We start from the raw sequence: 25,568 nt of genomic DNA, 5'->3' as shown, positions 1-25,568 counted from the left end.
TTTTTTTTTTTCACACCACACCCCCCCCCCCCCCAGGAAGCAGCCCGTGACAGCTGACTAACTCCCAGGTACCTATTTACTGCTAGGTAACAGGGGCACTTAGGGTGAAAGAAACTTTGCCCATTTGTTTCTGCTTCGTGCGGGAATCGAACCCGCGCCACAGAATTACAAGTCCTGCGCGCTATCCACCAGGCTACGAGGCCCCTTATAGTGTGACTTAGTGTGACTCCTCGCTGGTTACTGACCCCTAGTGTGACTCCTCGCTGGTTACTGACCCCTAGTGTGACTCCTCGCTGGTTGTTGACCACTAACGCGACTCCTCCCTGATTACTGACCCATAGTGTGTATCCTCGTTGATTACTGGCCCCTAGTGTGACTCCAGGAACTAGTGGGGAACACTAATCTAGTGTTCAGTACTAGTGAACTAGTACCCCTTCCCCCCAGTAGCCTGATTGGCCCCTTTCCAGCGTCCGATGTACTTAAGACAGAAGAGTTTGAGGGACATGATCACCATATACAAGATTCTCAAAGGAATTGATAGGGTAGATAAAGACAGACTATTTAACTCAAGGGGCACACGCAGTAAGGAACACAGGGGAAAATTGAGTGCCCAAATGAGCCATTGAGACATTACAGTTTTTGTTTTTAGTGTCAGAGTAGTTGACAAATGGAATGCATTAGGAAGTGATGTGGTGGAGGCTGATTCCATACACAGTTTCATGTGTAGATATGATAGAGCCCAGTAGCCTCTGAAATCTGTATATTAGTTGATTGACAGTTGAGAGGCAGGACCAAAGAGCCAAAGCTCAACCCACGCAAGCATAATTAGGTGAGTACAGCTAGGTGAGTCCGGACATGAATAAGGTAGTAGAGGATGTGCCAAGGATTTAGACTACTGGGGGGAAGGGTTATGTCCCAGGAACTGGTGGGGAAAGAGGATGGGGATGTGGGCTAAGAATACAGACGGCGTACGAAGGTGAAATCAGAGAAAGTGAATTAATGTCCAGTCATTTTTATTCCTCGCTAGTTATTGTCTACCAGTGTGACTCCTCGCTGGTTACTGACCACTAGTGTGACTCCTCGCTGGTTACTGACCACCAGTGTGACTCCTCGCTGGTTACTGACCACCAGTGTGACTCCTCGCTGGTTACTGACCACCAGTGTGACTCCTCGCTGGTTACTGACCACCAGTGTGACTCCTCGCTGGTTACTGACCACCAGTGTGACTCCTCGCTAGTTACTGACCACCAGTGTGACTCCTCGCTGGTTACTGACCACCAGTGTGACTCCTCGCTAGTTACTGACCACCAGTGTGACTCCTCGCTGGTTACTGACCACCAGTGTGACTCCTCGCTGGTTACTGACCACCAGTGTGACTCCTCGCTGGTTACTGACCACCAGTGTGACTCCTCGCTGGTTACTGACCACTAGTGTGACTCCTCGCTGGTTACTGACCACCAATGTGACTCCTCGCTGGATATTGAACACCAGTGTGACTCCTCGCTAGTTACTGACCACCAGTGTGACTCCTCGCTGGATATTGAACACCAGTGTGACTCCTCGCTAGTTACTGACCACTAGTGTGGCTCCTCGCTGGATACTGAACACCAGTGTGACTCCTCGCTGGTTACTGACCACTAGTGTGACTCCTCGCTGGTTACTGACCACCAGTGTGACTCCTCGCTGGTTACTGACCACCAATGTGACTCCTCGCTGATTACTGACCACTAGTGTGACTCCTCGCTGATTACTGACCACCAGTGTGGCTCCTCGCTGGTTACTGACCACTAGTGTGACTCCTCGCTGATTTATAGTCACGAATGCTCTAGACATTCACGTAATTCGTTTCCTATTTTCTCGAGTTAATACATTGCGTTGTCTTAGTATTTTCTCCTGTCATTGCTCTTATAAACGTGTACGTTGTGCTGAAGGATTTATCAATATGCTTATTATTGGTTACTCTTGTGCTCACATTATACAGCGCACACCGCTTGTATGTGTGACTTCTCAACTTTCAGCTTCAACTTTCTGTTCCAGTAGTGAAGTGTCGTAGAGGCGAGGGCAGTAAGGTTTTGCTGCTCGTTCTCCAGATCAGTAACTTCGTCTGCTTTGAACAGGGCTGTTATTGTGCAATGATATTCCACTATAATAACACTTCTCTTGAAAACTATCATCCGTGGTTTGGCATCTCTTGTTTGAAAATGGTATTTGTATATAAGCCAATAATTTTTCTTCCACTTGTGCCAGCTATTTTAGAATATCAGAGCATAAGAACACAAAATTTAAGAAAACTGTAAAATGTCTTTTGACCCATACGTGATATAGCTCCTGTTTATAGTTATCCAAATTCATTCACATACAGTATGTCTTGCCTACGCTTGAATCAATCAAACGATTCCACGTTTATAATGGTTCCAGGTAGTCCGTTTCACAAATCAGCAACCCTTTTTACAACCCAGTATTTACCCAGGTCTTTCCTAAATATATGCCTAATCCAATTTATATTTGTTGTTTCGTGTTATATTTTGTGTATATAAATTTATTTGTGTAGATATATTTAGTTTTATTAATATTCCCTTGTTCTGGTCGTTAATTGTTCTGGTCGTTAATTGTTCTGGTCGTTATTGGTTCTGGTCGTTAATTGTTCTGGTCGTTATTGGTTCTGGTCGTTAATGCAGGAGAGGATGTCGTCTTTGTCGCGGTCGGTGATCCATGTGCTGATATTCCTGGTGAACACGATCTTGTCCGCCAGGTAGCGTGGTGGTGGCGTGAGGATGATGCCAGCGTCTTGCAGGGTGGTCGTGGCGGCGGTGGTGAATATCTTCTCAAGGGCGGAATCCCTAGAGAAGAGCAGGTGAACACCCTCTCTTGTCTCCGAGATGTCGGCCTGCGAGACGTTGGCGATGACGAAGATTAGTACTAAAATCTCGGCGCTGGAGAGAACGAAGTTCTCCCGGAGGCCAATCTCGACCCTATACAACATAGGGGCCTCGACCATAGGAGATTGGGTCGGCAGCAAAGATGGATGTTTGGAGTGAATGTGATGAGTGGTCTGAATCAAACACTATTATAGCAACCTTTAATAGCTTCTCTTAGCTTTAACTTTACTACTGGTTACTTGTTAATTGGTTAACCAATTGTAAGTAACCAATTATCTTAATTTTTTCATAACAGGAGAAAAATAGGACAGTGTTCTGGAAAAGAAAGAGGTCAACTTAATAGACCATAGATATACCTTCGTCCACATGGTCGCCAGATACTGATACTCATCGAGCTCTGAATAAACCACGTGTCCCTAGATTCAAGAGCTATAATATGCTCCTTGTGAGCACCAGTGATAGAGCGGCACAAACGGCATCTCCTGCACACTCACCTTCAGGAACACAACCACAAGAGGCAGCTTTAATGGGAGACTCATCATCGTCTTCATCTGTTAATCACAGAACACCTGATAGGAGCGAAAGCGAAAAGATCGAAGCAACTGTGCAGACTGAGGCTGCAACATGTGGTAAAGTCGAGGGCAAGACTAGCTTTGGGCCGTGCCTGAACACCGGCGTGCAGCTCAAGAGAGTGCTCGGTAATGTCGAGCACAAGACTGACTCTGTTTACTTCCAAGACTCTGATGTGCATCTCAAGAGGGTGCTTGGGCTGTGGAACGGTGTGGGCATGATCGTGGGCATCATGATTGGGTCTGGCATCTTCGTGTCACCCACGACGGTGGTGGAGTACACAGGCAGCGTGGGTATGGCGCTGGCGGTGTGGTTGGCCACGGGACTCCTCTCCATGGTGGGAGGACTCTGCTACGCCGAGCTCGGTCAGTCAACTCTCATTTATTACTTATGTTTGTTATTACTAATAAGTAAATTGTGTTTGTAATTACAAATAAGATTATTATATGTTATAATTGTTCAAATTACAGATAAAGCTTGAAATTACATTTCTTTGGAGATCCTGATTAATCCAAAAACATCAATAAAAATATTGTAATTTTTAAGTGTATTTTGGGTACAATATATTATTGTAGTTGCTAATTATTATTGTTAATTAATGGGCAGATATTTATGTTATGTATAACCTATCATTATTTATCTAATTCACTAGAAATAACTTCTCTTACCTTTTCAATATTTCTCTTTTCACATGATTCTATTCCTTATAGTTTATGCATGGTTCACTATCATCTGTTTCTATCACTAGCTTCTATTCATTTCGCTATTTATACTTTATTCATCAGCTATTCAGTAGTCTCTACTCGTTTCACTAGCATCTTCTCCTTTCATTCTCTTCTGTTTTTTTCAATAGTATCTATTCATTTCATAAATTTAAACTCTATTCATTTGGATTTAATCCTTTAAGTAGCCCTAATTTTTTTATCTCTACTATATACGAACTGTCCTTTAAATTTTCACACTATTATGCTCCTTTAACTAGCTTCTACTTCTTTCACCGGCATCTACAACTATTACCTGCCTGTTCTCTTGTAATTAAATGATTCTCCTTTAACTTGCATCTGTTTTCCATTACCCACTCTACTTCTTTCACTAGCCTGTACTTCTTTTACCAGCCTCTAATCCGTAGTATCTTTTCCTCTGGCTTCGACTACTTTCCCTAGTATCTATCCCATTCATTAACCTCTGTTTCTTTTACTAGCCTCTCCTTTTCTAAATTCGAATATCCTCTACTCCTTCCACTATTCGCTGGCTTAGTTTATTTTCATTAGCATAAAATATTTTCACCTTCGTCTAGTGCTTTCACTAGACTGTATTTCTTTTTCTGACATCTACTAATTTAAATAGCCTAATCTCTTTTACCTGGCTATTCCGCTCACTAGCCCATTTTATTTGAATTAATATATTAACTTGCCTCTGCTACTTTCTTTAGCATTTTTCATTCGACTAGCAGCTGGTTCATTCACTAGTATCTGCTCCTTCTGCTAACCTCTACTCTTTACACTAGCCTCAATGTTTTTCACCAGCCCCTTCTCCTCTCATTAGCTTTTTATACTAACCGTTAGAACTTTCAATAAGCTTTACTCGTTTCTCAAGGTTCTACTCCCTTCATTAGACATTTTGTTTCAGCTCAATAGCCATATGCAAAACCTCCCTTGAAAAATTAAATGTTATAACCTTCATTGACCAAAATTCCACGTGAAAGGCACAGAACGCTATAGAAGTGGTAAAATTGAAAGTGACTGCAGAAAAATCGAATAATATTTTAGATTCAGAAGAAAGGGATTTTAAAAGGTGAAACAGGATTAATGCATGTTGCTTGAAAGGGCAGAACGTACCATTTACACAAACCAGTCACCGATACTACATCCAGCAACAGAGCTGCAACGATATCATGTAACACCAATACAGGTCACAACACGTTCAATATGTCCTCACATTTTGGACATCCCTGGAAAACCTCCTAGTTAAATAATTTAAATAGAGTGCCCTCATTTACCCTTATTGATCTTTAGCCAACAAACAAGGACTGAATACAAAGGCGAAAAACAAGTATCGTTTATAAAAGACCTTCTCGCAGAGGCAAATGGAGTATTTCCAGTTTCACAGACACCCATACGGGAGACTACATAGACATCGGGATCTGCATACCTGAACATAAAATGTGATTAAGTAAATTAGTCATGCAGAGTACGTTTGTATATTAAAGAGGACCTCGTATGCTCAGAGGCTCTAAATAACACAGATGAAATGGTAGAAGTACCGGCAATCAAAGCAGAGGAAATAAACTTAATGATTACTCTAAATACAAATTTCCAGATGTAACAGTTAAATAATTCACATAACAGATAAAGGAGATAAAAAATACTTTAATAATCTAGCATATACAATACCAGATAATATCATGGAGATCTACTTGGAGATCTCATTCTATTATGTTTAAAATTAAGAATAGCATTAAGACTAGTTAAAAGAAGATGGAACACATAGTTATGCAAGATATAAAGAGAAACCCAAAATATTTTTCACATATTTAAAATAAAAATAAAAATCACCAGTATTGGATCTATACATACAAGTGATGGTTCATTGTCACTCACTGGAGTGACAAAGAAATTAGTAAAATCCTAATAGAATTGGATTCCCAAAATCCTAAAAATCCTCACAGCCTAAAGTGTTAGGCTATGTTTAGACCCCCCTAAAAATTAGAGGTGAAGATCCAGACAGAATATTTATGAATGATATTCAAACCTATGACAAAATAACCGATATTAACAGCACAACAGACGTTAAACAATTGACAACATGCTCATGTGCTTTATCCCTGGACCTAACTTTTGGAATTCCATATATATACAGAAATGTAAATTACCGGTAGCACGAGGGCATAATGTAGTAGGGAGAAAAAGCCTACTGATACAAAATGATTTGAATTATTTTTGATGACACAGAATTCAAAATTAAAATTACTTCTATAGCCGACATTGATGAACTACAAGCTGATATCAATTAAGTCTTCGATTGGGCTACAGAAAATAATATGATATTGAACAATAATAAATCCATATTCTTGGGTACAGTAAAAATATAGAATTGAAACTAAATACAGGGGTACAATACACAATCAGATCTCCTCATAGAAGGAAAATAACATGCAGAGGCTCTGTGAATACTGTTATTAGACCTAAATGTTTAGTGAGCATAACGAAGCAAATAAAGCATTAGCTAGGAAAGGGACAAGGTTGATTATGAGAACCCTCAAATCCAGAGAAATCATTACAATGCTAGTACTATTCAAAATACCATCACGTGAGCTTTCCCGGCTTATGTACTGCTCGGTATTCACTTACCATTTCAAAGCAACAGAGATTCACAGAGAACACGCAATTGAGAACACAGTATACATAGTTACGATAATGAGCCTAAATTCTCAAAGATGTCTTATATTGTACTCTCTAGAAAGGTGACGAGAGATGCACACATAATAAACATATAGAAGATTTGCACAGGTTCCAAATTTGCACATCAAAATATCAACAAACTTGAGCGAACGATATGGTAGAAAATGAAGAATGGAACAAGTGAGCACTGTATGAACATAATAAGACCATGTCTATTCAATATCCTACCAAGATATGGAAATGTGTGCCTGCGGGAAATGAAAACATGGAAATGTATCTCAAGTCATGCTTAGCACTCCACTCCAGATATACTCTCACCAGCTTCTGTTAATCTCGCTTGCATTCACTCCTTTCACTAGGCTCTACTACTTTCAAAGTAGTAGTCATCTTTAATCTTTTACGTAGCTCTTATTATTGCCACAAGCCTCTAATTCTTTCCCCTAGCCCCTGCACTTTCTACGGACTTTTTACATTAATATTCTCTACAACTTACACTAAGATCTACTCATTTCACTCGCCACAACTTCTTTCATAAGCTTCTACTAGTTATACTAGTATTTACTTCTTTATTTACCCACAGCAATTTCCACTTCCCTTAACATTTTCCACTTCCCTTAACATCTTCCACTTCCCTTAACATCTTCCACTGATCTTAACATCTTCCAGTGACCTTAACATCTTCCACTAGGCTTACTGTTTTCAATTGCCTCTAATCATTTTAGGTGTCTATTATTATTTCACTAGCTTCCACTCTTGACTAGTCACTATTTCAGTAACTAGCCTCTACTCCTTTCGCTACTCTTTACCTCTTTTTCTTGCTTGTTTTTTTTTTTACTATTCTTTACTCTTTTAGTAAAAACTATTCTTTTTCGCCACTTCAACTAGTCATTAACCTTGGTTTTATTCACTAGTCTTTGCTGCTTTTACTCGTATATACTTTTTTCACTAGCCTCTTTTCCTTTCACTAGCCTCTTCTCCTTTCACTAGCTTCTATTTCTTTCACTAGTCTCTTTTTTTTTCACTAGTACTAATAAATAAGGACGTGGATCTTTGTGGTAAAGTATGTAGTATCAGCTGACTACAAGTCCTATAAAATCTTCGACTTTTATCCTGCCTCGATTCTTATTACATTACCTTTCTTTACTTCAATGATTCAAAGTGTTCCTGGTGTATTTGATTGACGTGAAGGAAAGAGTGACATGATTTCCTCTAATCATTCAGGCACGACCATCCCTCGAAACGGAGGCAGCTACGTGTATGTCCTGGAAGCGTTCGGCCCAATACCCGCCTTCCTCGTCCTCTGGATCAACATTCTCGTTGCCAAACCTGCCAGCCAAGCCATCGTCTCTCTCACTTTCGCCAACTATCTTCTCCAAGCATTTCTCCCGGACTCCATCCCACCTCCCTACGTCTCTGTCAAGCTCCTCACCGCGGCGATGATCTGTAAGTGTTATGGTCGGAGAAACTACTTTACGATGAACAGATATATGGTATTTGCTGTTTTCAGATTGTGTAATTGATCCATTTTAAATTTGGTCAAATTTGAACCTTAAAGGCAGAGTGCAGCTCAAAAACTTCTTAAAATAGTTTAAATGGGAATAGAGTAAATAATTTAGCGTTTCAAGAAAGCTTATCACATCATAACACAACTTACTTAAATATAAGCTCAAACAGACTTCTCGTCAAATTATTATTCCTGCTCTTAGTGCTTCAACTTTTTTCTTAACATTTAATGTGGAACATATTAATTAAAAAATAAAAATGTTGGTGAATTGTACATTAACAGGAAACTCATCTGACTCTTCCTCAGGTTTAGTTTTGTATGTCAACTGCGTCGGTGTCAAACTCGGGACCTATGTACAAGATGCCTTAACCATGACGAAGGTTCGTACTTATTACTTGTTGATGATTCCAAATATTAATAAACTTTTTGTAATATTTCCCAATATGGTCTAACTTTTGTATTATTATGTCCATAATCATATCCTACTTCACTATATCATAGAATTCCTCTTTTCTTAATCCGTGTACGAATGTATCACCACATGACTGTGACTATCCCTGCTAGGTGGTGGCGCTGATCATCATTATTGTGGCCGGGGCGTTGCACCTCGCCAGGGGTCACGTCAAACACTTCCTTGACCCCATGAAAAGCACCATCTGGGACGTCTCCTCTCTCGCCACCGCCTTCTACTCCACGCTCTTCGCTTACAATGGATGGTGAGTTTTGGAAAGTGGTTATTCTAGGAATTTACGATATATGAAACTGCAGAAGACATGCGAAAATTGGCCACAATGACGTGACTGAAACAAATAATATGTCCACATCATATTAAATTAAATAACGACGTTTCAACTCGACCTAAGCACTTATCAAGTCGAGACGGTCATTTCAGTTCCAAATGATTCCAAACCAAGCTCACTATATGTATGACAAACGCAAGCTTAAAACAATCCAGTGATTCTATGACTTTCAACTTACTCAATAAAATATTTTATATATCACCTGGCTTTATTCTAAACAAATATTTTACCTGATTATTTCATTGTCTCCGCTTATCCAGCTTATACACATGGGAAGTTTCTAATACCTAGAATTAACTTTACCATCCTTCTCCAAACACTCCCTAAAATTTAGTTCCTTCTATAGTTTAATACCAAAAGCTGAACTGCATAAATAAAGTAAATGGGATATACGAAGGGCAAGATAAAATGTAAAAATAACATAAGTTGTCTTATTACTAAATTATTTTGTTATAAATTCTAGTATCCTATTTGATATATTTTGAACATTTATACTTTGATTTCGTAGTTTATGGTCCCCAAATCTCTTTCGTACTCATATTTGGTAATGTCAATAACGTTTAGCTGAGATCTGACAATTATTATCTTTTCAAAGGCTTAACTTGATAACGACTCACAACATGACTGGATCCATGTTTCCCTACCTCGCCACACATAATTTGAAATGAGTGATATAAATTTTTTTGAGCATACACAGTACATAAGACACTGCCATGAGATACTAATACAAGAAATCCTCTTAGCATTGGAATAAAATATATATGCTAACTGGATAGACTCCCACCACAATATCTCAATGAATAAATAAATGTCTTAACAGAGATATACCGTCTTTCATCACACCGAGACGGTCTGTTAGTAATGGAGGGTAAATTACGTGACCCCTTTCCTTTGACAAATCAACTTTGTAAAAGGATCGTCAAGATAACCTCTTGATGATATAAATTTAGTCTGCCTGCTCCTAAACACTGAGAAGGCTTGGTTCCGTTTGCATACAACTCACGAGGGATGTATTTGAGGGATACAAATCACGTTTTTTTTTTTTGCTTTCACTTAAGTTCTCAAGTTTTCCCCAACTTAACCTGTGTTGTTTATAGCCTAGTTAGTATATTGAGGCAGACTATTGTCAAATGGCAATGCTGAGGATCAGCAAGTTGATTTAAAATATATTAAAAATTTTAGTAGAGACGATTCCAAACTCTTCAAATGATACAACGCGTTGACAATCTTTGGAATACAACGTATTTTCTTCTCTATTTCTTCTCATATACAGAATGAAATTAAATTTAGACATCTAGTCTCTTATTGAAGTACTAAAATTGCATTTATTTTCAGGGACAGTCTGACTTATGTAACCGAAGAGCTGAAGGATCCCAGCAGGTTTGCTAGCTTTTGTTTCTACTACTACCAGAAGTTTGCTACTTTTTGTCAAATAGTGTGACACACTAATGGTTTTCTAACAAGCATCAGTGATAATATATATTGATTGTTTTGATATATCAAGTTGAGTTGAAAATTATAATTACTGTGCTTTTTCGGTTAAATGTAAATGAATTGCATTGCTTACTCTAAATGCTGGATAAGATGAGACTTTTAAAGCATTAAGGTAGATGAAGTTTCACACCTGTCTTTACAACTGCATTGTATAAAACTAACACATGACCGTTATATATATTTATCAATTTTATACATTTCCAGGAATTTGCCAAGAGCCATTGCTATCTCAATGTCAATAGTGAGTGTGATTTACACGCTTACGAATGTTGCCTACTACGCTGTGTTGACTCCGGCTGAGATCTTGTCCTCCAGTGCTGTGGCTGTGGTGAGTATATTATCTGTGAAACTTATGCCCTGTGCTGATATATGTATAGCAACTATATAATATATCAACTATGGTGAACATATCCTCTGTGAAACCTACTGTCAGTGTTGTAAGTAAGCACATTCACTGTGAAACCAATATTTGGTGATTATCTAGCAGTTGCAATGAGTGAGTTATAACATGTTTTTTTATGTATTATGATGCTGAAGTTCTTAGTTCTTAGTTCTTAGAAGCTTAGATCTGTTTCTTTATTGTGAGAGCAAGTGGCTTTCTCGTCATTCCTCACCCGTTCAGGAAGCGAAAATTTCTTTGTGCTCCACACAGTCAGTGTTGTGTGGAGTGCATGGTCAGTCAGTGTTTTGTGGAGCGCATGGTCAGTCAGTGTTGTGGGGAACGCATGGTCAGTCAGTGTTGTGGGGAGCGCATGGTCAGTCAGTGTTGTGGGGAACGCATGGTCAGTCAGTGTTGTGGGGAGCGCATGATCAGTCAGTGTTCTATGGAGTGCATGGTCAGTCATTGTTGTATGGAACGCATGGTCAGTATGTGTTGTGGGGAGGGCATGGCCAGTCACTGTTGTAGGGAGTGCATGGTCAGTCAGTGTTGTGTAGAGTGCATGATCAGTTATTGTGGGGGGCCCATGGTCAGTCAGTGTTGTGGGGAGCGCATGGTCAGTCAGTGTTGTGGGGGGCCCATGGTCAGTCAGTGTTGTGGGGAGCGCATGGTCAGTCAGTGTTGTGGGGAGCGCATGGTCAGTCAGTATTGTGGGGAGCGCATGGTCAGTCAGTATTGTGGGGAGCGTATGGTCAGTCAGTATTGTGGGGAGCGCATGGTCAGTCAGTGTTGTGGGGAGCGCATGGCCAGTCAGTATTGTGGGGAGCGCATGGTCAGTCTGTGTTGTGGGGAGCGCATGGCCAGTCAGTGTTGTGGGGAGCGCATGGTCAGTCAGTGTTGTGGGGAGCGCATGGCCAGTCAGTATTGTGGGGAGCGCATGGTCAGTCAGTGTTGTGGGGAGCGCATGGCCAGTCAGTATTGTGGGGAGCGCATGGTCAGTCAGTGTTGTGGGGAGCGCATGGTCAGTCAGTATTGTGGGGAGCGTGTTGGAAATTTCCAACACCGAATACAACACTGTTGTATTCTCATTAATTATTACTAATTCTACTAATTATTGTAGTAAGTAAAATTAACACAACGTAGAATTCACATGTACTAATAATTTCATCTGTGCAGTAGGCTAGAATTCTCACGTCACCCGACGCCAGTATTGCGTCAGATTTCATTACAATAAAAACATTATATCCAATGTATCTGAGAATTGAATTCGATTCTCTATAACAAAGGCGTTCTGTGTGATAATTAATTACAGATAAATTGACCTCCAACTAAAAGCCGAATAGAGCGTTAGAGTCATAGCAGTTATCTAGTAATAAAAATTAACGTCACAAGTGAATGCCATGGAGAAGCATTAATTCCTCCCCATTATATATTTACTATCGCTGAACTGGCAAATAATAATATTTCCCTCTTCTAAATAATAAACCCGTCCTGTCTTCAACATTTCAAGCACAAATGCGAGAAATACTAATATTCATGACAATAATTTGTCTAATGAACGCGAGACGCGGCGTGGGGGAGGAGGGCACTCCAGTACACGTGTGCATAAGCTCTCGAGCGGACCTGTTCGCATCGTGCTCACGAGGAGACGCCATTATCCAGTCATCAGGGTAAACGTTATCCATCCTCAGAAGAAAGTCGCCACTGTGAGGCGTGAACAACCTTGCAGACAATATCTTCAACTGGTGTCGGCGTAATATAAGGAACCTTTTTAATCTGGTTCTTGACTACACGTGACCGACCAGTGAAGCGCGCCATTATCCAGGATAGGTGAAGCCAGAGCCTGGGGCGCGAATTTCGGCAATCTTAAAACTTATACAGTGCCCATATAAGCTTAGTATCTTATCCTTATTTGATGCATCGTATAGGGTGTAGAATAGTAGCTGGGTGATTTGTCGTGACGACGTATACCAACACCAAACCACAGGTTATTACCCATTATCTCTTATTAATATTACTTTCTTGAACATAGAGATTCAGTAGTTTAATTAGTTGCTACTGTAAATATTTGTTTTGCAGCACGTGAGAAGAATTCTCCCTGCTGCCTTCTCCCATGTTAATCCATCCCACTCGTCATCTAGCCGAGCCCAGGAGATTCAGAGGAAGCATCGTGACTTACACAAGGGAATCGTCATTAAGCTAAGATTCCTTTGTTTTCCATTATTAATTATCTGGAATTATTTACATGCAGAACTCTTTTGGGATTGACATGTGTTTATTGTGATTATTATTATTATACTCATAATCTATGTTCCCATTAATGGTAATGACATTGGTTTATAATAATTCATAGGATTAGATTATTATATCTTGGATTAGTGAACGAACCACACTAGTTCCTGGACGTACTGAGTTCCAGTAATAACCCCCCAATGTAGGTGTTTGAGGGTTTGATTCATTTAATTATACAGCCCATTAATTATTTCTATGATCATATTCTCTAGTATTTTATCCATAGTTACTGGTTCATCTAGGAATTATCTAATGATCAGAAATTCTCAGTTTCCCTCTTTACTATAAAAGCGGGTGGTCCTTCGTAATTTAATTTACTACATTAATATTTAAATAATTAGATTCAAGCCCCAAATGTCCCACATTATGGTCCTTATCGAACCGGATAGGCATTAAATTTATAATTAAAATATTAATCATTAATAACTAATCCTTGTGTGATATAAGCTAGACTAACTATTTAATTAATTGTGTCAACTAACAGTGTAACACATCAGTTAGTCTAGATCACACTAATATATTGCTACTTTCACCTCATGTATAAGGTAGCTTTAGTGGGTCATAACCAATTACCCACAACATTTAGATCTACACTTCATACTGAAGTAGAATCTTTAGGTCACCAAGAGCAACAGCTCATAACCTTATATTAATCACTAACACCAATTAAGTGTTAACCATTTAGGCTATACCAATGTTTCAATATATGGCTGTCAGCAGACTGTCCATTATAGCCTGAATCCATGTTATAGTTACTGATTCACTCAAGTCAGTGGATCATTAACATTTAGGGATCCAGTATACTAATATAAATTACTGATCTCATACTAGTTAATCATTACTAACCCTGATAATATTTTATTCCACAATTAGGAGTACATTTAGGAGTTAGATAATATTTACGGCAGTAGAATACTTGCCAAACACAAATAATTCCTTTGTGTTCATTTAATTTCTTATACACATAATTATACAAGTGTATATTATATAAAATCCAAAAAACCCAAAAACACAGCACAATTATTTGCACATTACTGCACCATAATATAATCTTTGCCAACCTTTATTAGGTAGCAATTTAGGCTGTGATTGTGTTGAATTTGGCACAAGCACAGACTAAATATAGTTGCAGTTTCTTAAGTAGAAATTCTCACGACTAGGCTTGAGCTAGTTAGTGACACATATATTATTCATTTTGTGCTGACCCTATCAAGGGTGGGATTAACCATTTATTGTGTAATTATTTTATTGCATATTTCTATGTATGTCTTTGAGTGTTACTGTAAGTCCACTACCCATCCGAGGCTGATTTAGAAGAGCTAAGCTGAGGAACACCTGTAGTGAGACCAAGGTACCACTCAAATCTTAGTTGCTTATTATTAGGTAGGTAGCTAACCTCTAAATGAGGTAAATTACAACCAGCCTCAAGAAATACCAGGCTGTCAATACTTATACCTGCTCTGCATCAAGGAGCAGACACCATAGCTATACCACTAGCTACATAAGCCCTATCAGGCTCAATTTACCGCAAAGGAATGCAAGATTCTTGACAGCTCTTCAACTTCAGCTAGGAAAACAGTTTATCAAATGTGACAACTGTGTAGAAACTGACCCAGATTACGTCTACAGAATAGCAAGTTCCATAAGGAGCGCTAACAAAAAATATGATTATATCAAGACTGTAATCGAGTCCCACAGGAATTTACTCCAGACCGATCATACTGTCACAGACGACTTATGTCTAACGGAATCTGAGCTTGATAACTATGAACGTAGCGTTCAAACCAGGTTAGACCAATATGATAAGGTGCTCACGAGACTAGATATTCCCGAGTGGATAGATCAGATCATTAATAGACCTGTATCCGAGTTAATACTCAGCTCAGATGAAATACTTGAGCTACCTCAAGACGAGGAGAATCCTCTAATCAATACTGATCACTATACAGGATCAACAACTGAAGTTCAACCTTCATTTTCTAACCTCTCATCTAATACAGCTTCATGTGATGATTTGTTTACTGAGTCTGACCAATTTTCAGACCACTCTTCTCAATGTTCCCTGGATTCTATAAGTTCAATACATAAGGCTACTGAATTAACTAGCTTATCACAAGAACCCAGAGAAACAAGTGAAGCTGCAGATGAAACAAGTGAAGCTGCAATAATCAGTGAATCTGAACCAGAAAATGATAAAGCTAATACTGCAGCAGCAGTCGAAGCTGTAATCAAAGCTGAGGCTAAACAAGAAGCCTTAAGCAACACAAGTAATGGTCACAATTGCTCACAACAGCCTTCTAGAGTAAGTGCTAACAATGAGAAGACTATTATAAACCTTGTGCACCAATTATTAAATTTATCTTCACTAAAGCAATCAGTTGACTCTTTACAAGCCTTTAGTTTTCAGCTTGAGTCACTGATAAATTCTTTTAGTAAAGAGGTGGATCACCCAACTACTGAGTGGATGACTAAAATTATCATCCAGAGAAAATTGTCTGGTGACACACTTAATAAATTATATGTATACCAGAATGGTAATACCCTGTCAATGCAGGATATATTTACAGGTTTGCGTAATATGAGCAATCATACAGCAGACCAAGCAATTAATGCTAAATCTGAATGCACCAAAACTGTACCTACATCAGTTTCCTTACCTGAAACTTCTAAAGTGACACTGTCACTAGGTAACAAAGGTGCTAATAATCAATGTAACGACAATCAGTCAAATACTGATTCATCAGTGAGGACTAAGAGTCCCACAGGTGCTCCTAAGAGACCTAATAGTCCAAAGAGCACTGCTAATAACTCCACAGGTGCTCCTAAGAGACCTAATAGTCCAAAGAGCACTGCTAATAACTCCACAGGTGCTCCTAAGAGACCTAATAGTCCAAAGAGCACTCCCAAGAGCCTATTAATGGTTCCCCAGAGTACACCAAGTACTCCCAAGAGAATAAATAACAAGCAAATGCAAGCAGCAAAATCATCACAACCTGCAAATACTGGTTTACCTAAATCGGTAACCCCTAAACGATCTGTAGGATGGGGAATGTGCTTGTTTTGCAATCAAAAGCATTCTCTGTACAAATGTACTAATTATCCTAATAGAGACACAAGAGTCAGACGACTCAAACAGTTACACAAATGTACTAGGTGTCTCAAACCACATAATGTTAGCAGCTGTGACACCCCACTGAACACCTGCAATAGGTGTAGAAGGGGCAAGCATCATGCTGCACTGTGCAAATTAGTTAGGACTAATTATGTCAATCCTAGAATAGGACGTAGAGAATCTACACCAGTACAGTGCTGCAAGGTGCGAGATGTGTACAGCGTAACTTCACAAGCATCTCAAGTGGATGCTGCCTTGCCTACTGCCCAACTTCAAGTGAAGAACAGAGGAGCCAAGATCACCATACGTGGACTATTTGATCAAGGTTCCCAGAGAACTTTCATTACTCAAAGGGCAGCAGAGGCACTTAATTTACAACCAATAGGACAGGTAAAATTAAACTTGTCAGGGTTCATGATAAATCGAGGAACCCATGAATACTCAGTAGTTCAACCGCTTGTACGATTAGGTAGTCATGCCAAGGCTGTCCAAGCCATTGTTGTAGATCAAATACCTTTAGACTTAAATATTAAGGGTCTGGGGTACACAGCCCACTTCCTGCAGGAACATGAAATTAATTTGGCTGACAACAAGTTAACGTCTGACCGCCTTAACAATGTAGATGTACTAGTAGGAGCCGACTACTATTACCAGTTCATAACTGGACATGTTAAACGATTGGGCATGAATATGCTCCAATCTGCAGGTGGCTACTTACTTACTGGTAAAGTTCTGAATGTGAACAAGCCTAAACCTGCCAACAATAATAAATTAGTCAGCAGTAAATCAATTCTCCAGCAGCAAGCTAAAAGGAGAAACACAGCTGAGTAATAAACTCAGATTGAATGAAGTGCAATTGATACTCGCCGAGATGTTTCATAGCTCTCAGTGAAAACCAATGGTCCGTACTCAAACAAGTACAAGTCACAGCGACCAAACTATTGAATTCACTGCAGACCTAGAATTATTCTCGACAATTAGTAATTGACCACACTCAGTCTTCCTAGGTAAATTGTGATGTTGGGCTAGAGAATCTAGTACTCCCTAGGTAATTAATAATGTTAGGCTAGAGAATCTAGCACTCAATGCCACTGGCATTTCCTGAATTTAGTAATTCTATGAAATCATCAAGCAACTTCAGTAATTACAAATTCACTAGGACCACTGGTCCACTATACTTGCGCTTAAAGGTTTGCCAAGAAAACCTTCTTAATACCATGTTTTCTGCACTAAGAGTTAGTGGTAAATACTTGCATCAATTTGTTTGAGTTGTTTTTCTTTCGTTTCTGCTTATTTAGTGTAGGAGCGCAGCACGAACAAACTTGCAAACTTACTAATACGTAAGCGAATTTACAGAGAACTAATATGTTTGATGCATTATCGTTAAACATCAGCATTGTTAATTAACATGCTTCATGAGCTTAATATAGCTCACCTTAGAATTAACGTAATAATATGAGTGCTTGTTCCCCATGCGTATACGAGCTTAATATTGCTCGCCATGACAATCGAACGCTTTAATGTTCCCCATGCCACGAGCACTGCTCGCCATGATAATTGAATGATGCAAAACTCCACCTCGTTAATTCGAGTTCACTGAACTCACCCTGTTAGCACTGCTAACGAGCTCACTGCAGCTCACCCTGTCAACACTGTTGACGAGTTCACTGTAACTCACCCTGTTAGCACTGCTAACGAGCTCACTGTAGCTCACCATGTTCACGAGTTCAATATAGCTCGACCTGTTAATGAGCTCAATACTGCTCACAATGTTAATTCGAGTACTTTTTTGCTCACGATTAGCTTAGTCCCTTACTTAGGTAAGTTAGAAATTCAAACCTTTAGGTAAAATTTAGGTAGGTTTAGGGACTTTAGTAGTGTCAACTGAGTACTAGCCTAATCTGTACTCACCATTAATTGCAGTTGACTATACTTATAGAGACTGATTTAATAAACTCAAATTCATGTAAAGGTGATTTCGTATTAACAAGTTTACAGTGTCAAGCCTATGAGCTGCCATTTAATTAGCTCATAAGTCAGAATGACTAGGCTACTAATCTCACTGTCGACTCAGAATTTTCCTTGATTTTAATGAATAAACCTTTCAGTTCTCTACTTTTCTATTAATTTAGCTAGTTAGCAAATTAGTTGTACCATCAGTCAGAATGACTACTGCACGGCAGTGCACATTAAATTCAATTTCCTCCTTTGAATTTGGGGTGATCATGATACTGCGTGATGTTATTGTCTAGTAACCCAATAGTTACAAGTCACAGCGACCCTAGACAGTGACCTTACTGTAGTGTCATAGTCTCCTTGATCTTAAATGACTAATAATATTTTACTGTATAATTATACAATAGTGTTGTCAGTTCTTAGGAACTTATTCTGAGTTTGCCTATGATTCAGCAGCTACGTAATACACCATTGCATGTCACTACGACCCTAGTTGTTGAGTTTATTGTGAGCTTTAGAAGGTTCCTGATTACCAATAACTTAATCATTTAATGTTTCAATATTTAATACATGTTTCCACTAAGGGAAACTACAAGCCTATTATAGTTCTCAACTAAGAGCAATTCTTTAATTATTGTGTAGGCTATAAGTAACATGTTTCATTTGACATGTAAATAGCAAGACCTGAGTTCTTGTAAGTCCTTGATAAATACGGGACGTTCGTTATGTGTGTACTAACATACTAACATATTAACCTACTAATATACTAATATTAATATCAACTTCGGGATAGGTCAGTACTCCACAGTACACTACGACCCTAGAATCCTCCCCCCGGAGTTATGTTGGAAATTTCCAACACCGAATACAACACTGTTGTATTCTCATTAATTATTACTAATTCTACTAATTATTGTAGTAAGTAAAATTAACACAACATAGAATTCACATGTACTAATAATTTCATCTGTGCAGTAGGCTAGAATTCTCACGTCACCCGACGTCAGTATTGCGTCAGATTTCATTACAATAAAAACATTATATCCAATGTATCTGAGAATTGAATTCGATTCTCTATAACCAAGGCGTTCTGTGTGATAATTAATTACAGATAAATTGACCTCCAACTAAAAGCCGAATAGAGCGTTAGAGTCATAGCAGTTATCTAGTAATAAAAATTAACGTCACAAGTGAATGCCATGGAGAAGCATTAATTCCTCCCCATTATATATTTACTATCGCTGAACTGGCAAATAATAATATTTCCCTCTTCTAAATAATAAACCCGTCCTGTCTTCAACATTTCAAGCACAAATGCGAGAAATACTAATATTCATGACAATAATTTGTCTAATGAACGCGAGACGCGGCGTGGGGGAGGAGGGCACTCCAGTACACGTGTGCATAAGCTCTCGAGCGGACCTGTTCGCATCGTGCTCACGAGGAGACGCCATTATCCAGTCATCAGGGTAAACGTTATCCATCCTCAGAAGAAAGTCGCCACTGTGAGGCGTGAACAACCTTGCAGACAATATCTTCAACTGGTGTCGGCGTAATATAAGGAACCTTTTTAATCTGGTTCTTGACTACACGTGACCGACCAGTGAAGCGCGCCATTATCCAGGATAGGTGAAGCCAGAGCCTGGGGCGCGAATTTCGGCAATCTTAAAACTTATACAGTGCCCATATTAGCTAAGTATCTTATCCTTATTTGATGCATCGTATAGGGTGTAGAATAGTAGCTGGGTGATTTGTCGTGACGACGTATACCAACACCAAACCACAGGTTATTACCCATTATCTCTTATTAATATTACTTTCTTGAACATAGAGATTCAGTAGTTTAATTAGTTGCTACTGTAAATATTTGTTTTGCAGCACGTGAGAAGAATTCTCCCTGCTGCCTTCTCCCATGTTAATCCATCCCACTCGTCATCTAGCCGAGCCCAGGAGATTCAGAGGAAGCATCGTGACTTACACAAGGGAATCGTCATTAAGCTAAGATTAATTTGTTTTCCATTATTAATTATCTGGAATTATTTACATGCAGAACTCTTTTGGGATTGACATGTGTTTATTGTGATTATTATTATTATACTCATAATCTATGTTCCCATTAATGGTAATGACATTGGTTTATAATAATTCATAGGATTAGATTATTATATCTTGGATTAGTGAACGAACCACACTAGTTCCTGGACGTACTGAGTTCCAGTAATAACCCCCAATGTAGGTGTTTGAGGGTTTGATTCATTTAATTATACAGCTAATTAATTATTTCTATGATCATATTCTCTAGTATTTTATCCATAGTTACTGGTTCATCTAGGAATTATCTAATGATCAGAAATTCTCAGTTTCCCTCTTTACTATAAAAGCGGGTGGTCCTTCGTAATTTAATTTACTACATTAATATTTAAATAATTAGATTCAAGCCCCAAATGTCCCACAGAGCGCATGTTCAGTCAGTGTTGTGGGGAGCGCATGGCCAGTCAGTGTTGTGGGGAGCGCATGGTCAGTCAGTGTTGTGGGGAGCGCATGGCCAGTCAGTGTTGTGGGGAGCGCATGGTCAGTCAGTGTTGTGGGGAGCGCATGGCCAGTCAGTGTTGTGGGGAGCGCATGGTCAGTCAGTGTTGTGGGGAGAGCAAGGTCAGTCAGTATTGTGGGGAGCGCATGGCCAGTCAGTGTTGTGGGGAGCGCATGGTCAGTCAGTGTTGTGGGGAGAGCAAGGTCAGTCAGTATTGTGGGGAGCGCATGGTCAGTCACTCTGGTTAGAATGTAAATTAAGGTTGTCATTGACAAATAATGTTTCACTCGATTGTCTAGTAATAAATGTTGTTCTTGAATTACTCGGTGTTTGTGCTTGTAGTATGTCTTGTTCTGCTGGGTAAACACGCTTCTTGACCAAATGTCTGTATTTAATGTCTAGTTCAGCTATTCCTGACGATCATTATGAAAACAGTTCTTTTCTCGTTATTTGAAAATCATATTAAGTATAATTTAATATTAGGCATATGAAAAATAAATCAAAACATCTAGCAGCTGTACCTTTATTGCCAAAATTAGGCTAATCAAATGTACAAAAACATTAATACTGTATTCTCACCTCACGCTTGTCTACAGACTTTCGGCAGCCGTATGCTGGGGCCGCTGGCCTGGATTATTGCCTTCTTCGTCGCCTGCTCCACAGCCGGCAACGCCAACGGCAACCTTGTAGCTCGATCACGCCTGACCTTCGCCGGGGCAAGAGAGGGTCACCTGCCGCAGTTCCTCACTCTCATTCACATCAGTCACTCCACTCCGGTCCCGGCTCTTATACTGTCGGTAGGTCACATCTGGGAATGTGATGAAGTCGTCTCTGTGGACCAATTCCAGAACGGTTATTGCTGTTGTTCCTGCATGCATTGACTAGGTACCCAGTTTTGCCAAGGTCACCCCTCCTTTAATTCCCCTTCACCTATTAATCCTCTCTCCATCCCTAATCTCTAACATCAACACCTTGGACAGGCAAACTGACAGCTGACAACAACGACAAGAATAAAGGTTGCATTGACCAACTTACTAAATAACCTTTCGATAAATCTTTATCGCTCATGCAAGTGTCACAAGGAAAGTTAAACTGGTTCACATGGTTATAACTTACAAAAAGTTAGAAATATTCACTCAACGATAATTTTCTACGACATGGTGATAATTCTGCAGTCTTTTTTATTGATTTCAGTCGATAGTGCCCTTAGCGGCAATTATGGCAGACAACGTTGGGGCTCTCCTGGCCTACACTTCCTTCACCAACAACCTCACCAACCTCACCGCCGTCCTGGGCCTTCTCTGGCTTAGGTACAAGGAACCAGGAAGATCCAGACCAATTAAGGTAAGTTGTATAACATAAACACACTTACTTCCTGACTCACCGAACCACTTAATTATTTATTCCCTTGCATAGCATCATATCATAAAAATCAAAGAAACCTCAAAATACCAGAGGCCCATATGCTCTCTCTGTCTGTCTGTCTGTCTGTCTGTCTGTCTGTCTGTCTGTCTGTCTGTCTGTCTGTCTGTCTGTCTCTCTCTCTCTCTCTCTCTCTCTCTCTCTCTCTCTCTCTCTCTCTCTCTCTCTCTCTCTCTCTCTCTCTCTCTCTCTCTCTCTCTCTCTCTCTCTCTCTCTCTCTCTCTCTCTCTCTCTCTCATACTCTCCCTCATACTCTCCCTCATACTCTCCCTCATACTCTCCCTCATACTCTCCCTCATACTCTCCCTCATACTCTCCCTCATACTCTCTCTCTCTCTCTCTCTCTCTCTCTCTCTCTCTCTCTCTCTCTCTCTCTCTCTCTCTCTCTCTCTCTCTCTCTCTCTCTCTCTCTCTCTCTCTCATACTCTCTCTCTCTCTCTCTCTCTCTCTCTCTCTCTCTCTCTCTCTCTCTCTCTCTCTCTCTCTCTCTCTCTCTCTCTCTCTCTCTCTCTCTCTCTCTCTCTCTCTCTCTCTCTCTCTCTCATACTCTCTCTCTCTCTCTCTCTCTCTCTCTCTCTCTCTCTCTCTCTCTCTCTCTCTCTCTCTCTCTCTCTCTCTCTCTCTCTCTCTCTCTCTCTCTCTCTCTCTCTCTCATACTCTCTTTTTTTAAATATACAATATTTAAAAAACCCAAATATTATCTTTCACTGCAGGTATGGCTCGGTTTCCCAATTTTTTACCTGGTGGTAAGCGTGTTACTGACGGTGTTCCCCGTGATCCGCAGACCTGTGGAGATCGCCGTCGCCTTCGGAATTATTATAGCAGGTCTGATAGTGTACTTCTTGGCTATCCACTTGCAGTCGACACCAAAATGTTTCGCCAATATTATGGGTGAGTCATAGTCTGAACATCATCATTGATCACTGAGCTCCCTTTACCTGCTCACACGTGACATGAATAGTTTAAATTTAGGCTCCCTCAAGCCGCTCACATGTAGTATGAAAAAAAATCTAAATCAATGTTTCACAGCGAGAAGTCAAACAGTCCTTCTGTGTCACTGTGATGTCTGTGTGGATCATAATCATAAATGCTCATAATGATCATAATCATTATGAGCCGACTGTGTGGATCATAATCATAAACCGGAGGATTATGAGGATTCAGCAAAGTGAAATTTGACTAAAGTGAGTCCGAAATACTATTTAACAAAAAAACGAAGGAAGTCGATATCGCCTCCGATGCACTACTGTAATGTAAATTACATATATTTTACATTACATGTAATTTACATAATTTACTAATTTTTAATTTACTAATAGTAATTTATATAATTTACACGTAATTAACATGTAATTTACATGTAATTACATATAATTTACATGTAATTTACATCAATGTAAATTAGCAAAATAAATGTCTTTATTAATATTGTGTTGACGTTATTTCAGAGAAAGTGACGCGCCTGTGTCAGCTGGTGTTCTTGTGCTGTCCAGAAGCTCAGTGTCAGAGGAACTGAAATGTCAGTACCACACAAACTTTCGTCTCTCCTCAACTGCCTCAACTTGGCACATGGAGGCACCCGGAGGCACCAGAAAAACTGTGCCACTAAACATGTGAATGAATATGTGACCTTTACCACTCGATGAGTTTTAATGTTAGGCCTTTACCACTCACTAAGTGAGTTAATATGTTGGGCTGTGCCACTAGGCATGTTAGTAAATATGTTGACCCTTTACTACTCAACATTTGAGAAAACATGTCGAGCTCTTCAACTAAACATGTGACTGAATATTTGGGTCTGTGCCACTCACATGTGACTGAATATTTTGGTCTGGTGCACTTAACATGTGACTGAACTCATCAGGAATATTTTGAGTTGTGCTACCCAACATATGAGAAATAATTTTCTTACTGTATGTAACCTATCATATTTATCTTAGAAGCGATATGTTTATGATATGTATATAACTGAAAACTCCACACCCCAGAAGTGACTCGAACCCATACTGCCAGGAGCACTATGCAACTGGTGTGCAGGAGACCTTAACCACTCAACCATCAGTGACCGTACAAAAGATGATGGTAGCCGAGGCTATTTGTCCATCATCCAGATGGCACTTGAATGGTAATCTTGGGCATAGTTATTTTTGTGAGAAACCGTTATATTTTTTGTAATGATCATCTCGTTGGCCATACCGTGAGAAAGTTATATTTTGTAATGATCATCTAGTGGGCAGCACCGTGAGACACATTTACTTCCTGCTATGTTGTGCAGTTGCCAGCAATTTCCTCTTTATTTTTATAAATATATAACTGTATTAAATTAAACTACATTACCTCTGTTTATGCATGTAAATCTGATCATTCTTTAATTTAGTTAATTAATGACCACCTTATTCCCATTATATGGCTCCACTTAAGTAAAATTAATATTAATAAAAAACTTGTCATTCAATATGTTGTGAGGAAGTGAGTAGCGACTCTCCTGGGAAGCGAGTAGCGACTCTCCTGGGAAGCGAGTAGCGACTGCCTGGGAATTTAGTCAGTATCTGGTATACTCATGAAGGATAAACATCTAAGGAGTTAAGTGGCTGTTATATATATATTTTGTTTTGCTGTAGCATATTAGTCTGTGGAGACATAATTTTATTTTGATTTACATGTGATAGTGCCCATCTGATGATTGATATATATAATACTGATAATTAACTGAAATATTATTTTAATATACAAGTTATAGTTTATGTGTAATTAATTATTCCTGGGGGTGATTAATTCTAATTCTTGCATGTACGAACCATGTGTTTATACTGGTGACACACCTTGAGATTACAGCGTCGTTCAATGTCCCTAAACTAAAATATATTTGTCGCTGTTACGTGCCACGAGCAATACAGTATGGTTCGTAACATTGATAAGCGCGGAGAGCAAACTGCTAGTTTGTGGCAGGCAGCGCCTTGTGTTGAGGCTGCGCCACTGCTAGTTGAAGGCGGCTAACTGCTTGCTTGTGAAGGTAGACAACTGGTTAGCTGAGGCGCCCGGCTTGCCTCCGAGTCGTACCAGGCCGTGCCAGGCCCTGGGGTGGGGGGGGGGGGGGGGTTACGGATAGGTGGCAGGACTGATGACTCATCTTGGCTGGTGTAGAGGTGAACTTCCAGTACAGAAGGATTGAGGGTAAGTGGAAAAAGGCAATTCCACTATTACGCAGGGGATTCACATGACAGCTCCT

General features: G+C 39.6%; 1 protein-coding gene across 1 annotated transcript; it reads left to right on the top strand.

Annotated features, from left to right (window-relative positions):
* Window positions 1-3,315: 3,315 nt before the first annotated feature.
* On the top strand, window positions 3,316-25,140 carry LOC123754842 (Y+L amino acid transporter 2-like). The gene is made up of 10 exons (XM_045737181.2): window positions 3,316-3,814; window positions 8,072-8,293; window positions 8,661-8,734; window positions 8,919-9,070; window positions 10,490-10,534; window positions 10,853-10,976; window positions 21,514-21,714; window positions 22,112-22,261; window positions 23,053-23,230; window positions 23,788-25,140. Exons 1-10 carry the CDS (start codon window positions 3,316-3,318, stop codon window positions 23,853-23,855), a joined length of 1,713 nt encoding a protein of 570 aa, XP_045593137.1. The 3' UTR covers window positions 23,856-25,140.
* Window positions 25,141-25,568: the final 428 nt, after the last annotated feature.

The sequence above is a fragment of the Procambarus clarkii genome, chromosome 28 (genome assembly GCF_040958095.1).
Source record: "Procambarus clarkii isolate CNS0578487 chromosome 28, FALCON_Pclarkii_2.0, whole genome shotgun sequence".
Taxonomy (NCBI): Eukaryota; Metazoa; Arthropoda; class Malacostraca; order Decapoda; family Cambaridae; genus Procambarus; species Procambarus clarkii.
This window is presented reverse-complemented; position numbering and strand designations above follow the sequence as displayed.